This window comes from Nesoenas mayeri, assembly GCF_963082525.1.
Source record: "Nesoenas mayeri genome assembly, chromosome: 1".
Classification (NCBI taxonomy): Eukaryota; Metazoa; Chordata; class Aves; order Columbiformes; family Columbidae; genus Nesoenas; species Nesoenas mayeri.
In genome coordinates this window covers 87,448,989-87,466,485 of record NC_137541.1, presented here as the reverse complement: position 1 = coordinate 87,466,485, position 17,497 = coordinate 87,448,989, and the positions used below count along the sequence as shown (strand labels likewise).

The following is a 17,497-nucleotide window of genomic DNA, read 5'->3' as shown; positions in this document are numbered from 1 at the left end:
CTTTTAGCACCTCTTCCTTCAGCTGGCGACTGCAGCCTGTCATGGGGCGGGACGCGTTCTGCCATGCCCAGAGAGACCTGGTCCCGCTGTGCTACACTAAAATTTCCCCGGCCCTGGAGCGACCGCTGCCCCCGCGGGGGTGGCGGGGGTGACGGGGGCCCGGGTGCTCCTGCCCCACAGCTCGGGAGGGCCAAAGGCAGGTTTGAGCCCCCGCGTTGTGCCCGGGCCCGGCCCCGCCCCGCCGGCAGCCCCGGCCCCGCCCGAGCGGGAGGGCCGGGCCGGGCCGGGGCGGCGCGGCGCGGAGCAGAGCGAAGCGGCTGCCATCATGTTGTGCGGGGGCGCCTCGGCGGCCCGGGCCGCCACCCCCGAGACGCAGCAGATCGCGGAGGAGGTGAGGGGGCTGCGCTGCGCTGCGGCCAGCCCGGGAGGGACCCCCGGGCCCGGGAACGGCCTGGCGGCGGGCGCTGGCCTAGCCCGGGGCGGGGCGGCGGGTCTCCCGGGGCTTCTCCCGCCGGGCCTGCTGGCGGTCGGAGCCCGCCGGCTTGGGCTGGCAGCCGCCGGCGGCCGGCGTGACCGGACGGCTGGGGCCTCGTCCCGGTGTAGGGATTGGCGGGGAACCCAGGTGTTCGGCCATTGCCCAGCAGGGCTGAAGGCGGAGACGCCTTTCCTCCCCCCTCGGCTTAAAAGCAGGAAGAATGACTGGGAATGTGATGAGCGGTTCCTGGCGCTCTGGAGCCCTCCGTCTGCCTGCTTGGCCTCGCGTGGTTTTATTGCATCCAGGCAGGGCAGGCTCAGAATCTTAAGGGAACATTTTGGAGGGGTTTAGAGAGCAAGTGGTGACCGTGTTGAGTGCTCGGGGTCAGCCCCGGTGCTACGGGCCCTGTTACTGCTGCCGGTGTCTGTCCCAGATACAAAAGGTCTATTAGCTTGAGGAAGGAGCTTAGGAGGTTCTTGCAAAGTCTAAATCTTGTAGCCACTTTGGTGGTGGTGTTGGAGGACAAATAAAACTTCTCTGCTGCTTCTTCTATTCCCCAAAGCAGAATTCAACTCTGCACGGTACCAGCTCCAAACCCTGATGCCACTTACAGGATAGATGAATGACAGCCCATGTTAATGGAGCAGCACCTGCTTTTGCTCTAAAAATGCCAGTGTACAACTAAGTTCTTCTTTCAAAGCACGCGGTCTTGTTTCAGTCATGAGTGAACTCAAGTTCCTTCTGCTTTTTGGTTTTATCAGCCAGGGTGTGTCAAGCCAGTGGAGAAAGATGAAAGACAAGCTCCCTAGACTGCAGCAGTTACTAAATATATACAGAGCACCTGAAGGCACAGTCATTGAAATTAAAGTTTGGCTTGTAGAATCTGATGATCTTTCATTACAAAAAAAAAAAAAAGAGATGTGCATCTCCTGAGCACTAACCTGAGTCTGCAGGAATGAGTACACTACTGAGAATTGCTGAGAGAGTCATAATAACTGTTTTGACCTGAAGAGGTCTACGTGTCATGTTAAAGATAACATGCGTATGTGATTAGTGTTGCATATAGTCTGAAAACTAGATTTGTTTTTAATCCTGAATTTCCATTCTGTGGCAGGCTGTGGTGGTTTAGTAGTCCAAATATAAGATGAAGAGTAAAAACAAAACCCATCTGGAATCAGACGTGAATGGAATTAACAAAATATCTGGCATTTTCAATTAAATTACCTAGCTATTTCAAAGCTTATCCAGCTTGTTTTGACTGCCAGCTTGTATTACTTTAGTTAAAATACATGGGAAAACTCAAAACTGAAATTTGCCTGTGAAGTTGTGTCTGTTTTCTTAAATCAAGGTAGACTTCTAAAATTACTTTGTTTGCTTAAAATCAAATGTTTGTAGAGATTTTTTAGAGCCTGCCAGTTTGTTTGCTATAAATACATCTCCTGTTCCTGCTTTTCCAGTTCTTGCCTCCATTTTATTGTTTCGTAAGAACGGCAGCGATGGCCAAACATCAGTCAGATTTGTGGACCTGGCAAGTACTGCTGCTTGCCCAGCGCAGGTGCAGTGGGAGACAGAGTAGGACAGCTTCCCTCTGACAGTGTCTCTGGCTCAGGAGTCCCACAGGAACTGCCTCTCCATGTTCAGGGCATGATTGAATCACAGATTTTTTGGGTGGGAAAGGGCTGCACCTCCTGCCCAGCACAGGGTCAGCAGGCCCAGGCTGTTCAGGGCTTTGTCCAGTCGGGTCTTAAAAACCTCTGAGAACAGAAACTGCACAACTTCTCCGGGCAGGCTGCTGTTCTGCCAGTGTCCTCATGGGAAAAGCTCTTCCTTATATCTGGTCTGAACCTCCAATTTCAACTTATGACCACTGAGTCTCATTCTTCTGCCCCTCTGTAAAGATCCTGGCTTCTTGTAAGGACTGGAAAGCTTTTATCCAAGCCTTCTCTTCTCCAGGCTGAGCAACCTCATTTTCTTCCTTTCCTCACAGCACGAGTGCTCCAGCCATCTGACCTCGCGGTGGCCCTCTGCTGAGCTGGCTACAGTTTATTGGCATCTTTCTTGTACTGGGGGCCCAAAAATGGACACAGTATTCCACATGTGCTCTAACAAACACAGTAATCGTTTGCCTTTCTCTTCTGGTGAGGCTCCTGCTGATGCAGCCCAGAATGCTATGACCTTTGTTATCACCAGGGCACAGTGATGGCTCATGTTTGGTGCACTGTCCATCAGGACCTCCACATCTAGACTGACATGATGAACTAGTATGGTGGGCAGTACCAGGTCTTTCAAAGAGTATTTCTGGGCTCTCCCTCTCCATACTGCATCAGAATGCCCATTGTCACATGCTGCGTTGAGTCATTGTCACAATAACATCCTGACAAGCTTGCAGCCACGTGTCACCCCCGCTGCCTGGGGTCATGGAGCTCAGTGTTTGGCTTTCTGGTGGAAACAAAATGCGCTGAGCCAGGTCAATTTGGAGACTTGAGAAACCAACCTTGCACAGCACCTAGGATTGCTAAAGGAGCACAGGACAGCACAGGGTCCATGGGATACTTATGCCCACCCTCTCCCCTGCTGCTTAAAATTCATAATAGTAGCTCTAGTGATGGAAACTGAAACCACTTGCTCCATCCTCTGACTCAGGGAGGACTGAATCACTGCACTTTCTGGGGCTGCGCTCTTCCTTGCATCTTCAAATGCAAAGTTGTTGAATGCGCTTTGATTTCCATATGGAAAAAAAAACATACGTACAAAAGCATCCAAACATCATTATCTTACTTTTGATGTGCTGTCCATGGCTTGGAAGAAGTGGAGAGTGTATGACCTCTGAGGGATGATGTACAGTAAGGTCACAGCTCTCAGCAACAGGACAATCAGTGATCACCTGTCTTGGGAAGGCACCAGACTTCAGTCCTGCTCCTTCTCAGTGGGAGGACGTACCCTGTGGCAGGAATTTTCTGTTCCTGCTTCACCTAGAGCACCTGAGCAGTGGCAAACTGGCACTTGTTTTCCTCCAAGGAGGCAGCTGGAATTCAGGCAGGATAGCAAATATGTTCATTCCCCTTTTATTTAGGAAGAAGGGGGAATACACCATATCGCTGCAAAGAGAAAATTACTCACTGCTGGTACTGTTGCACTGGGAGTGGAGGGAGGGCTATACAATGATGTGGTGCAGGAGGTAAGGCCTGGGTAGACCTGCACTTGCAGCAAGGACTCCCAAGACTAATTCATATTGCCCTTATAAACAAAGCCTGAAATCTTCTGCTTCCCTGACCAAGAATATTACCATGTGGCTACAGTGTTCTAGAGAGCCAAGTGTGGGAAAGAAGAGCAGCAACTCTTGTGAGTTCATGCCTCCCACTGATGTATTGGACAAGTTATTCTGACTTCTTGAGCACAGGTTTTGCACTCTGGAAATGGGGATGATAGCTCAGAAGCTTTATGGTTCATTTATTTTTTGGAAAATATTTGCAGTTTGAAAACATCATAGATTCCAGCAGACGTGCTGGAAGAACTTTCAGATTTGTGTTGTGTTGTAGGCTTGGGTAGTTTGCTTTGAAAGCTTGATATTTGGATATCTGTCTGTTCTGTGATGCTGGGTGTGTAATAACTTGTTCTGAATTTGAAAAGGGAGGTAATGCTGAAGATGGCCCTTTTTCTTGTAAGAATGATAAATGTGAAAAACTTCTCTTTAAAAATATGTGTAGTCTTGTGCATATAGGTACTGAATCACTTCACATTTGTTGTTAGATATACAGAACAGAAGCTGAGACATAATAGAGGAAATAATTTGTCAACATAAACCTTCTAGAATACCCACACAGTTCTGTGTTCAAAGCTCCAGATTTGATGTTAGTCTGTGACGACTGAATCACACCACTCTCTTGGCTTTGCTGCCTGTTTAGATTTCTCATCTTTCTTGAACACAAAACTTAACATGATTCATTTTGATCATTTAATAACTTGGAAAAGCAGGAGCTCTGTGTCTGGGAATTCAGTAGTAGTGACCTGAAGGGTGCAAAGGCACATTTATATTGTGGGCCTTAAGTCCTAAGTACTTGAATCTTGCATCATTCTTAAATAAACTGTTGTTTTGTTAAGGTGAAACCTCAGCTAGAAGAAAAAGAAGGGAAAACCTTTGATGTCTTCACTGCAGTGGAGTTTAAAACTCAGGTGGTTGCTGGAACAAACTACTTCATCAAGGTAGAGGACACTGGGCAATGTTGTTTGTTGTTTGGTTGTGGTTTTTTTTAATTAACACATATAGTATTTGGAATGTTGTCTTTTTTTCTTTACTTACCTAGAGAGGGATGCTTATGATTTGGCCTTAATAAGAAAAAAATCTATACATTAAAAAAAAAATCCAGCCCATCTCCCTGTATTAAATGGAGATGAGAGTACTTCCCTGTTTTCATAATGATTTTTACTTTTCAGTTATTTTATGAGACTTAGATTTGAGGATAATTACACATCCGTGATGGTGAGCACTAACATCACATTAAGTGAAGTCCAGATGTGTAAAGATACAGTGAAGTGTCAAACCGACTGTGACTCTGCCTGTAGTGATGCCACACACTAAACCAAGTGCCTGTGATGAAAGCATTGAAGTGCTGCTTGTGCCAGATAAGATTAGAGCATTTTACATGTATGTAATGTATTAATCACTTCTATGCAGCTCTGATTCCCTAGATGTACATTCCATGTCTCAGGCATAGGGAGCATTAACAAGCATAGAAGGATTAGAGGGTCATAAAGGCATAACTCCACAAAGTCATAACTCCCTGTCTGGTTTAAAACAAGACCACGCCTTCTGAGGTGATGGTTTTTCTTACCACCTCTCTCCCTCACCACCTTCAAAACACACCAGTCTGCATCACCCCTCTTGCTGAAGGTTGCTGTTATTCTGTGGAACTCACAGGTTTTTATGTTTTGCAGGTCCATGTTGGCAATGACGAGTTCATGCACCTGCGAGTTTTCAAGAGCCTTCCTCATGAGAACAAGCCGCTGAGTCTCCACAGTTACCAGAGCAGCAAGACTAAGCATGATGAACTGGCTTTTTTCTAGCAAGCTTCTATCTTGTGTGTTTTCCTAATGGGTTCTTATGTACATTTTCTATAGCGCGCAAAATGTTGATTCCTGTGCCAACAAAGGAGAAAAGAAAGTGTCTTTTTTTTTAACTTCCTACTGGAAAAAATCAGTTGCTTTTATGTCTTTCCCTTCCTGTGCAATATCTAAATTTTAGTCATGTGGTTCTCCTTTCACCTGCACTAATGCAAATCCAAGGAGCTGCACTGACTTCAGTGCAACATAACTGCAATACTGCTGCTGAGTCCTGTTTCTGGACTTCCTTGGTTTAGAAACTGAAAGGGGAGTGGCACTGGCATTCTGTATTTGCAGCAAGGAGCGAGAGGAAAACCCACATCTTTTCTGTGCTATTTTGCAACTGTGAATATATCTGTAGGTTTAAATCGTGCTATGTATTTTCTTGGCAAAGACCTGAAGAGAGACCCGAGCCGAAGTGGTTTTGAAAGCAAGAGGAGGGTTGTAGTCTTTTGAAACAAACATTCCCTTGGTAATCATGTTGATCTGCTTGCAGCAGTAGGATATAATGCCCAGTAGAGGGGGTATGAGTTTAAAAACAGAACTGAACTCGCTGCTTTTCTCAGTCCTAAGGAAAAGTCCTGGAAAAGAACTTAAGCTGGACAAGCATTTCTGCATTAATAACAATAAACATTTCTCTTTAATTGAAAGGGCATATTTGACTTTGAGTAGTGTTTCACTCTTCTCTGTACTGGTTTTCAATATTGGTTATGTTGCTCAGAGGTTTTTTTTTTCCCATGAGTGTTTTTCATATTCCTTATAACCTTAGGTTTATTCCAATCTTTTAGTTAGAAATTAGAAAGGAACACTAAGGAAAATGCAGTCCCACTGTGCTGAGTGGAGCAAGGCATCTGCTAACAGGGCATGGAAAAGGCTGCAGCACTCGATGCTGCCTTTGTCTCGGCTTTTATTGGTAGGACTTGCCTTCAGGAATTTGAGGTCCCTAAGATGAGTAGGAGCGTCTGGAGAATAGACTTTCCTCAGCAGAGCTGGATCAGGCATGGGGCATGCTTAAACCAGACTTAGGCAATGCCATGGGATGTGAGGGGATGTATCCATGGATGCTGAAGGTCAGTGTCACTGCAAGGCCACACTCAACAACCTTTGAAAGGTCATGGGCACTGGGGGGACGTTCCCCAGGACTGGAAGCAAGAAAATGTCAGTTCTATGTTGAAGAAGGGCAACAAGGAGAACCTGGAGCACTACAGGCTCATCAGCCTCACCTCAGTCCCTGGAAAGGTGATGGAGCAAATGGTTCTGGAAGTCGTTTCCACACATATTAATGACAAAAAGGCAATTGGAAGTAGTCAGCGTGGATTTACAAAGGGGAAGTCATGCTTCGTCAACCCAATAGCCTGCTATGATTAGATAAACATCTTGGCAAATGAGAGGATGGATGTTGTTTAGTGTGGTAAGGCTTTTGATGCTGTTCTCCATAATATCCTCAATAGATCAGCTGCTTAAGTATGTGCCAGGTAAGTGGACTGCAAACTTGCTGAACTGCTGTGCTCAAAAAGTTCAGCAGCACAAGGTCCAGCCAGTGACCAGTGGTGTAGACTGAAGAAATGAAAAGCAGCTTTGAGAGGAGAGAGCATGGTGACCTTACCTGCGTATTACTGGGCTTTTTGTTGCAGGTGTGCTCTGTGTGAGAGATAACCAGCATTGCTTAGAAGGAGCATGTTCTGTCTCCTGAATATTAAGGGGGGGCTTACATGCTTTTTCTCATAGCAGCCCAGAGAGTCCTCACACAGACACCCCCGCCCCCTCAAACAGGGAAAAATTGAAGACCCTAGGTCTGGCTTATTACAGCACTTATGCCTGTCAGCATTTTGGAAAGAGGAGCTAAAATGGGTGTGCTCTGTCTTACAGCTCTAGTACCTCAGGTGGCAGAAACAGCCTTGAATAGTATTTCAGAGCCCACCTGAGCTTTAGCCAGGCAGCAGACCTACACATGACATGCAGTAGATGAACAAATAGCTTTCAAAACTTGTTTTATTTTAATGCATTTACTGACACAGGCAGAATCCACATGCGTCTTGCAGAAGTGAGGCACCATTCCTCATCATCTCTCAGAAGTAGGTCAGAGGATCATCTCTGGTTTTCCCAGTCTGAAAACTGACTAGGGTGGGACAGTCATTCTCAGAAGGCAGGCCCAGAAACACCCTTAAGTGAGCATAGCCGTCATCAGAATTTTGGACCTAGACAGCAGAACAGTGGGAAAGTGAGGATCATGAGTGAAGCAGGTTCAAACAACAGGAAGAATATCTTTGCTCAGGAGCTTAGTTTTAGGTTTATCTCCCTTTTTACTTCAACAGCTCTTAACCCATCTGGATAGTAACTAACTGGTGCTAGAAACTCTATACACCTGTAGAGAACTGTAATAAAAACCTTCAGACATTCCAGCTACTGCTAAAATGAATAACTGCTTCCTGTCACTTGCAAGATTGGGGAAAAAGAGACCATCAGTTTTCAGTGCTATAAAATGGATTTCTTCCAAGTTCACTAACGTGTCAGTCTTCAATTCCACGTAGTTTGCTCATGAGTCTTAGCATGGACAGCAAACAAGGATTTTATATTGCCTGGGTCAGCAATAGGATGGCACTAAGTGAAGAAATGCAATTAGACGTGACTTCTGGTTTCACTGCAGCCTTCCTGTAAATTGTTACTCTTCATCACTCAGTACCTTGTCCACAAAGTGAAAGCGCATCTCAAGAGGAGCCAAGGAAGGTTAAACGTCATTCATGTAAGTAAGATTTGGATTAGATATAGAATACATAGCTGGTCATTACAATCCCCTGTTGCCCAACAGAGCAGAAAAAACTGTTATTTTAGCAGTGTCTGTCCTTCCTGGGATCGACTAAGTATGAGAAACTTGGAGCAAATACTCATAACGTCTCTCTGCAGAACTACTAAACCCCAAACCGACCCTTGTCAAGGGAGCACATCCTACCAGGTGTATGTCTGTGCACATGTGGGGTTCAGATACACGATCACATCCGGTGTTTGCTCTGCCACCAGAAAGCCAGCCTGCCACCAAGCAATGCTGTCCGGCCTTCACTTGCAAAATAGGCTCAGCAATTACACGTTACTTCACAGAAAGCTGCTCAAATCCACAGGTAAGATTTTCTAATAGAGGATGAGCAGCACTATCAAAGGGCTTCAGATTAAGCAGTACCTGTTTTTCCTCCACAACAGAAAGGGAGTTTTGGAAATACAGAAAAACTAGCAGGCAGGCTGCTCCTCTGCAGCACATGACACAGAACCAAAACATCAACATGCATGCTTGCATGCAAAACTAGTCAGCAGAGTATGAGATGCTTGCATTAACTTAAAAAATTCACTTTAACTCTCCATCAGATTCTCGGGCTCCCTCCCAATTAATCCTAATAAACACAATTGGAGGACACAGAGGTAATAGGAAAGCTACATTGCCTTTAAAGGAAACAGGAGAGTAGAGTTATGACTAATTTAAATAATTTGAGCTGATAAGGCAATCTACAGTCTTTGACTGCAATGATCCTAAGAAAGTTATGCACTGTGCTTCTTCAGATGTGAAAGTTTTTTAAGTTTCTACGTTCCTGTTCTACAGTAGTGCCAAACAGAGGAATTTTATAAGCATCTGAAGATAGTCTGTAACTCTATTAGTCACATCAGAAAGTTTTCTACTACAAAGCACTTCTTCCTATAATATATACAAACCTTAATAAAGTAGTTTGTCCCAGCAACCACCTGAGTCCTATATTCTATGGCTTTAAAGATTTCAAATGTATCATTTACTCTGCTTTCAAATTGTAGCTTCACCTGTAAAAAGAAAGGGAAAAATGGTTGGCAGGTTTGTATTTAGGCTTTACTTTCACAGCTACCACTGTAATTTTCATCCTTTCAAACACACACTCAATGCAGTAAGCCCTGGAGCCCCAAAAGTAATTCCATTCACACCAAGACCCCCAGCCCTCTTTCCTAGCACCGCCTCCAGCATTCTTTAAAATCCTGTTAGAATTAGACTTCCTAGCTGATTTCCCCTCACCCATCCTGCTAAACTGTCTCCTGTTCGGTACAGGGAAACTGCTACCTGCTGCCCTTTTAATTTTTTGTCAAAGGAGCGCAGTACCAAGCCATGTTCCACAACATGTCAACCACACTGTCACACAGAGGTGCAAGTCAGCCCCCCTCACCTGGAACACTTGCACCCACACCAGGTGGCCTAGGAGGCTGCAGCCCCATTATGTTTTACAGCCTCAGAGCTGCACTCCATCTGTTTTTCTTTAAGGACTTGAAATAAGCAGAGTTATTTGAGAGCATCGAGACAACCACCTGATCGAGTAGTTCCTATAAGTTATTCTAGTGCTGGTGAAAGGCCTACAGCTAAAGCTGTAATTTGAACTAAATACGCCCTTCAGCATCTAGAACCATGTAACATACAAATGGCTGTAATAGTTATAGTGGTCCAGGACGAAACTGTGTACTTCCATCTCCAAAATTAGAAGTATGGCCTTTAAATTGTGAGCCAGAAATCAACCCCAGACCTGCATAAACAAATCAGTCTTTCACTATGTAGCAGCTGCAGGTAACGTAGTTCCAGAACAAGTAACACCCTGTACTGGCAGCATTCACACTCACAGCTCAGGTAGATGTGTTTATGCACAGTACCCAGTTTAAGCCCTGTGGATCTTAAAAATATGCACAGTTCTGACATCTACAGACTATTCGCATAAATGTTTAAAATCATAATAACAAAAAAGTGTAACAGTTTTTCCTGAAACACACAAAGTGTAGGGCAAGTTTTAAGTTCAGCAGCAATTGCAGTGGTACCGTGTCCTCTCAGAGATGAAGTACTGGTATAATTACGAGGCAGAAAGGGCAGGGAGGTGGTAGGAGAGACAGCTGTGAGCAGCAGTAGAAGTCTGGCCAGGTGTCTGAGGCATCATAATAATGTAATAATAGTGTAATAGTGGTTTACTCTAGACGTTGGCATCCAATGACAGGAATTTCCTACAGAATGGCAGTGAATGTAACCCAGAAACTTATTTCTGTCATCTAGAAAGCACAAACAATCTTTTGCAGGCTGGGTAACTGCCTCTCCTCTGCATGTGATGCTCATGCCATCGAGGCAACAAAGAAAACTTCATAGTGGTGTCTACTACAGGCCACCCAATTAAGGGGATCCTGCTGACAAAGCCTGCTTACTCCAGCTACAGGAGTCGTTACACTCACAGGCTCTTGTCTTGCTGGGGGATTTCAACCACCCAGCATCTGCTGGGAAAGTCAAACGGTGAGCTGTAGGCAATGCAAGAGACTCCTGGAGTGCATTGAGGATAACTTCCTAAGCCAGGTAACAGACAGCCGTACCAGGGGAGATGCAATACCGGACCTGATGGTCACTAACGCAAGTGAGCTAATTGGTGATGTCAAGATTGGAGGCAGCCTGGGCTGCAGTGATCATGTGCACATGGAGATCACAGTCCTGAGGGATGTGGAATGGATGAAGAGTGAAGTCAGGACGCTGAATTTTAGGAAAGCCAACTTCCAGCTCTTCAAAGAGCTGGTCAGCAAGACCCCCTGGGAAACTGCTCTCAGGGACAAGGGAGCAGAACAGAGCTGACACTTTCCATAGAAAACAAGAGATCTCTCGATCCCCAGGTGTAAGAAATTGGGTAAGGAAGGCAAGAGGTGGCTGAATTGAGACCTGCTGGTCAAACTAAAGGGCAAGAAGGAAATGCACAGGCGGTGGAAGCAGGGACAGGTATCCCAGGAAGAGTATAGGGACACTGCCTGGTTGTGCAGAGATGGGGTCAGGAAGGCCAAGGCACAGCTGGAGCTGAACTTGGCAAGAGACAAAAGAATAACAAGAAGGGCTTCTGCACATGATCCAGAAAAGGAAGGTCAAAGAAAGTGTGTCCCCCCTGATGAACAAGACTGGCAAACTGATAACAATAAACAAGGAGAAGGCTGAGGTACTCAACAACTTCTTTGCCTCATTCTTCATTGGCAAGCTCTCTTCCCACACTTCCCGAGCAGTTGAACTGCAAGAAGGGGTCTGGGGAACAAAGCCAGCCTGGCTTCACCAAGGGCAAGTCCCACCTGACCAACCTAGTGGTCTGCTATGATGGAGTAAATACATCAGTGAACAAAGGGCGGGCTACAGATGTCATCTATTTGGACTTCTGTTAAGCTTTTGATGTGGTGCCTCACAACATCCTTCCTCTGTGTTAGATAGGTATGGATTTGATGGGTGGACTGTTTAGTGGATGAGGAATTGGCAAGATGATTGCATCCAGAGAGTGGTGCTCAAAGGCCCAGTGTCTGGTAAAAAGTGGTATCTCTCAGCAGTCTGTACTGGGATCAGTAACTCCTTATCGTCATCATCAATGACATAGACAGCGAGACTGAGTGCACCCTCAGCAAGTTCACGGATGACGCCAAGCTGAGTGGTGCAGTTGACATGCATGAGGGACATTATGCCATCCAAACGGACCTGGACAAACTTGAGAAGTGGGCCCATGTGATCCTCATGAGGTTCAACAAGGCCAAGTGCAAGGTCCTGCACCTGGGTTGGGGCAACCCCTGGTATCAATACAGGCAGCGGGATGACAGGATTGAGAGCAGTCCTGCAGAGAAGGACTTGGGGGATACTGGTGGATGAAAGACTGGACATGAGCTGGCCATGTGCACTTGCAGCTCAGAAGGCTAAATGTATCTTGGGCTGCATCAAAGGCAGCATGCCCAGCAGGTTGAGGGAGGTTATTCTGCCCTTCTATGCTGCTCTGGTGAGATCCCACCTGGAGTCCTGTGTCCAGCTTTGGAGCCCTCAGCACAGGAAAGACATGGACCTGCTGGAGAGGGACCACAGGAGGCCACAAAAATGATGAGAGGGCTGGAACACCTCTGCTGTGAGGACAGGCTGAGAGAGTTGGGGTTGTTCAGCCTGGAGAAGAGAAGGCTCTGGGAAGACCTTATCATGGCCTTTCAATTCTTAAAAGGGGCCTATAAGAAAGATGGGGACAGACTTCTTAGCACAGCCCGTTGCCACAGGACAAGGGGTAATGGTTTAAAACTAAAGAACGGGAGATTCAGGCTGGACATGGGGAAGAAATTTTTTATAATGGGCATGGTGAAACAGTGGCACAGGTTGCCCAGAGAGGTGGTAGATGCCCCATCCCTGGAGACATTCAATGCCAGGCTGGATGGGGCTTTGAGCAACCTGATCTAGTTGAAGATGTCCCTGCTCATTGCAGGGGAGTTGGACTAGATGAGCTTTGAAAGTCCCTTCCAACCGAAATTATTCTATGATTCCATGTCGATGGCCCGAGGCAGGGCAGAGGCATTCCAGCAGCCAAGCAGGAGTGCAGTGTCACTCATTACCCTGCTCAGGCAGCCCCTGGGAGGGGCCAGCAGCATGTCAGGGCTTCTCACCACTCACCTGTCCCACAGAAACACACAGAATTAATTTGCTTTCTCAGCACATACACCTACAGCTGGCTGCCACTCCCAGGGCATTCCTTCCCAGCAGGCAGGTCCCAGAAAGTACCCTAGTAACATCTAGATCAACTTTGTCCAGATAGTCAGAAATTATCATCTTACTCAGGCTTTTCATAAACTCTTACTCTGCTCTTCTTCCTAGCAGCTTCCATGGGTTTTCTATCCCAGGGAACCAACAGCTATACTTTTAGCTCAGGAGCTGCTAAATCCAGCAAATCAGGGAAAGTTCAATTTCCAACCCATTCCAGCAGGCTGGGTCTGAGGATAATCCTAACCGACATTTTTCGGTACACATTATTTCTCTCTCAGAACAAAACCAAGCCAGTTCTCTCCCTTTTTACCATCTCTCCTATTCTCTGACAACTACATCCCTCATTTGTTATATATGGACAGAGCCTTCAGTAAAATCAGGCAGGCAGACAGATCCTTAATCCTCAGATGAAAAAAGGTAACATTCCTAAGCTCTTATCTAGCAGCTCCTTAAACTCAAAACCTTCCTCCATTTTAGGCAACAGCTATGTAAAAAGGAGACTGAATAACATTCCCTAGCTCACTGACTACAGACAAGGCATACGCATAATCTGAAGAGCAGAATAGATGTTGGGCATCCCAAAGTCTGCAGGTGCTCTTCACAACTTCACTCAAATCACGTGAGTTGCTTCTCTGCTTTGCAGAGCATAAAATCCCACAGAAGTGCATCACGAAAGGGTGACACTGTTATCTGGCAGGAAACACAGATAAGGTTTGTCTCCCTAAGAATATTTTGCTTAGACAACTATATCAAAGGCTCTGTGGAAGGTAAAGACAAGGGGGAGTTCTCTCTCCTGCTCTCAGCACAAGGCAGAAATTTCACCTTGCAGAAAACAAAGAGCAGTGAATAATTTGTTTTCATTTTCCTGAAGTTACTGAGAATGGATGAACACCAAAATTAAGATCAGTCCTCTTCTGGAATCAAACACAAAGTCTTTACATGCACATTTCAGATTCTGTATTTGCCCTGTGCATAAGCACAGCCTGAAACAAGCATTCACATTTTTAAGTGGATGCTCACTCACTGACAGTTAAGCGCTGAGGTTTCATCTCGGATACACACTGCAATATGGCAGGATCTTTTGATCACCTGCAACACTGCCAAGCATTAAGAACATAGCTTGGTATCTGGCATGCTACAGTGTCCCAGCAGTGTTCAAAGGAGGCCATTAAGTGATTTCACAGGCTCATTAGTCAAACTTCACAACCCCCAGCTAGCAGGAGACTTTGCCCTCCCTGTCCTACACATATGAGGAAACAAGAATTGCAGAGACACAAAGGTGCTATGAGTCCTGGCCTAGGGTCTCCTCTCCATATCTAAGAAGGAATTTCTTATCACTGCAAGTGCTGCTCAGGAGAGGAGGAACAGCAGCACTGCTCCTGAGTAATTCAGTCAGCACCTCACAAACAATTTCAGATAATCCTATTATCTTTCTGCTCTGCTGTAAGTTCTCTCCCCTCTGACAAACCTGTTATCACATACTCTGTGCACGCACGCATGCTCAACTCTGGCAACCCCAGCTGTGATTGACCAGTACAGCCCTATAGTGGAAGAAGGTTCAGAAGAGCTGGGCAAGCATGATGTGCCTACAAAACTCAGAAAATAATGCAGGGTGTGACAGACCACAACTTCTGCAAAGCAGCTGACATTAGCTCAACACAATGCAGATCAGAGATAAACAGCTCTGTCAGTTGAGTGGATGAACTGGTGGTGTAACTCCCTGAGTTCATTTAAAGCATGCGGACACTGCCCTAAGTTTGACAGATCAGCATGGGGAGAATGAATACATTACTTTTTGTTCTCTGTGTTGGGCAGAGCAAAGAACAAACAAACTAATTTGGAAGACAACAGCGGGCTCGAGCTAGCCTCAGCACATGTTCTCCTTCCTGGTGACTGAGAACGCCCAGCGTCATAACAGTGAGCATATTCTAAAGAACAGTAATGGAGATCATATCTCTATTGTGATTGAAGTGTATTCTGCAATTGCTTTAATTTGCTAAGAGGAACTTAAATCAGAAACCTCATGTAATACCAAATATCTTCAAATAAATCTGATATTAAACATTATACCCTCCACATGTGGAATATCTAAAAGAACCTGGTCAGAGAATACTGGACTCTGGCATCAGCCTACGCAGCCCATTTACAGATCTCTCCTGGTGGCACAGCCCAGCTCACCTTTGCCTGGTTTTATCCTTGCCTGGTCTCAGCCTGCAAGCTCACAGGAGATGTGGCTTGGTACTTGTCCTGGTTTTGGCTGGGATAGAGTTAATTTTCCTCCTAGTAGCTGGTACATGGTGCTGTGTTCTGGATTTAGCGTGAGAACAGCATTGACAATACACTGATGTTTTAGCTGTTATTAAGTAGCCAAGGACTTTTCAGCTCCCTTGCCAGGTGCACAAGAAGCTGAGAGGGGACACAGCCAGGACAGGTGACCCAAGTTGCCCAAAGGGATATTGGACATTATATCATGTCATGCTCAGCATATAGTTTGGGCAAACCTGGCTGGGGGAACTGCTGCCTGAGGACAGGCTAAGCATTGACCACCAGCAATTGCATGGTCCATCGCTCATCTTGTATATTATCTTTTTTTTTTCTCTTCTTCTGCTGTCCTAGCAAACTCAACTCAATTGCAAACCAGGGGTTTTACATTTTATCCCCTCTTCCTCCCTCCCATCCTACTGCAGGGAAGGGGGAAGCAAGCAGCTGCACGGTGTTTAGTTGCCCGCTGGGGTTAAACCATACCAGTACTAGTGCAAACTCCGTCCTTCATGGCACAGCAAAGGCGGGAGCTGGGAGTCCTGAACACATAGGAATGTGCAGCAGTATCAGCCAACACGTTCAGCCCCACAACTTCCTATTTTTGTTTCCTCATGGAGGGTTTAAGTTCAGCTTTCTGCAGTTGCCGAAGGGGGAATAGCCCATCTTTCAGAGCTGGGAGGGTGAAGGGGACTAGTTGGGTGGGTAAGAACACAAGATGGGAGACACAAAAGCAGCTTTCCCATGCCATGGTGTCCCCTCTGGCTCCTCAGGATGCACTTTATACCCTTGGAAGAGCCACTGCACTGCAGGGCTCTAGAGGATCTGCAGAGGTGCTGTTCACACAGCTGCTTCAGGACAGGAGTGCTCTGCCTGCAACCAACCAGCAAGGCAACTGGAACTCACCCTGCCTGCCTTGCTAGAGCTCACCTTGCACTGCTGGCTCACCAGCAGCCTCTGCATCACAGCTGTGACTCTAGAAAACACTAGATGCCAGCAGAGAAGATGCCATTTGCCCATAGCCTTGTCCTATATATATATATGTGTATATATATATACACACATACATATTTATATTGGTTTTGTGCCTACTACCACATGGTTTGTCCTATCCATGTCCTTCAGTGAGGAATTAATTCTACCAGGTACAATCTTCTCCATTCAAATACACCACCTTTAATTCCAAACAAGCAGCCTCAGTGCTGGCATAGTAGTTGGCCTTCCAGCTGCACCTAAATGTTAACTGGAGGCAGCCAGAACTATGCCTGGCTTTGGACAGGGATGAGACAGAGAAGTGGCTTGTCTCAGTCTTACTGACACGCTGCCTATGCAGAATGCTGAGAAATACTGGCTGGCAATCAAGGGGATTCCCATTTTCTGCACAAGCTTCTTCAGTTTAAATACTGCTTCAAAATCACCACCTAGTCTCCCAGCCTTTGCACAAGCTTCAAGGCTCAACCCTTTGCACACACAGACTTCATCTCTAGATAGGCTGCAACTCACCTGGTCAACAATTTTCTGCACTTCTGGAGTAGCGGGCTTGGTCTCAGTTAAGCCCCCTGGAGTCGGCACCATAGTGGCAGGTAACTTCTCTGAAGTGGTGGTGGTTCTGAAGAGGGAAGTTCAGCGCAGTCTGAGCAGAGTCACCAGACATCTCGTATATATACATATACATATATATACATGTGTCACGGAATCATGTGACTTGTGACATATGGAACCTACCATTACTGAACTAGAGAATGAGAAAAAAAAAGGGAAAACCAATGTAAAGCACTGACAGTAATACTAAATGTAAAAAGCACTTTAAAAAAACCTTGTGTATATAGTAAATCTTAAGTGTATATAGTCTTCATGTTAATAAGAAAAACCAGCAACAGCCTCCAGCCACCCACATCTTAAGATAGTTGGTTTGGGCTGAAACTAGAACCTCTTGCTTCTCCACCCATGTGCAGATGACTAGTCTATGTGTTAAGGAAGTGGATCAAAATCACACCCAGTATTTCCCAACAATATTCAAGATCAAAAGTAAGCATGCAGTGATTTCCTGCTGCAGGTCCCACCCAACTTGAAGTGGTATTGTCTCAACATCTTTCAAAAGTGGCAAACAGAGGCATTTTACTTTCAGTGACTTTACTTCCCTCTATCTGACC

At 45.9% G+C, this 17,497-nt stretch overlaps 2 protein-coding genes across 3 annotated transcripts in view; one reads left to right on the top strand and one right to left on the bottom strand.

The window, feature by feature from the left end:
- The first annotated feature begins 241 nt into the window (after positions 1-241).
- Positions 242-6,230, top strand: LOC308049656 (cystatin-B-like). Its single transcript, XM_080359417.1, has 3 exons — positions 242-391; positions 4,577-4,678; positions 5,411-6,230. Exons 1-3 carry the CDS (start codon positions 326-328, stop codon positions 5,537-5,539), a joined length of 297 nt encoding a protein of 98 aa, XP_080215543.1. The 5' UTR covers positions 242-325; the 3' UTR covers positions 5,540-6,230.
- A 1,319-nt stretch (positions 6,231-7,549) lies between these two features.
- Positions 7,550-17,497, bottom strand: part of LOC308037573 (cystatin-A-like) — a 13,450-nt gene continuing 3,502 nt past the window's right edge. For both annotated transcript variants that reach the window (XM_080339427.1, XM_080339428.1), the window contains exons 2-4: positions 16,848-17,079; positions 9,275-9,376; positions 7,550-7,773 (exon numbers count right to left, since the gene is read on the bottom strand). In XM_080339427.1, the coding sequence (XP_080195553.1) occupies positions 7,645-7,773; positions 9,275-9,376; positions 16,848-16,919 (303 nt within the window). In that variant the 5' untranslated portion in view covers positions 16,920-17,079 and the 3' untranslated portion in view covers positions 7,550-7,644. The remainder of the gene's footprint in view (positions 7,774-9,274; positions 9,377-16,847; positions 17,080-17,497) is intronic.

Coding starts and splice junctions, on each gene's coding strand:
- LOC308049656 (XM_080359417.1), top strand. CDS start 326: ATGTTGTGCGGGGGCGCCTCGGCGGCCCGGGCCGCCACCCCCGAGACG. Junction 392..4,576: donor CGCAGCAGATCGCGGAGGAG/GTGAGGGGGCTG, acceptor TGTTTTGTTAAG/GTGAAACCTCAGCTAGAAGA. Junction 4,679..5,410: donor GAACAAACTACTTCATCAAG/GTAGAGGACACT, acceptor TATGTTTTGCAG/GTCCATGTTGGCAATGACGA.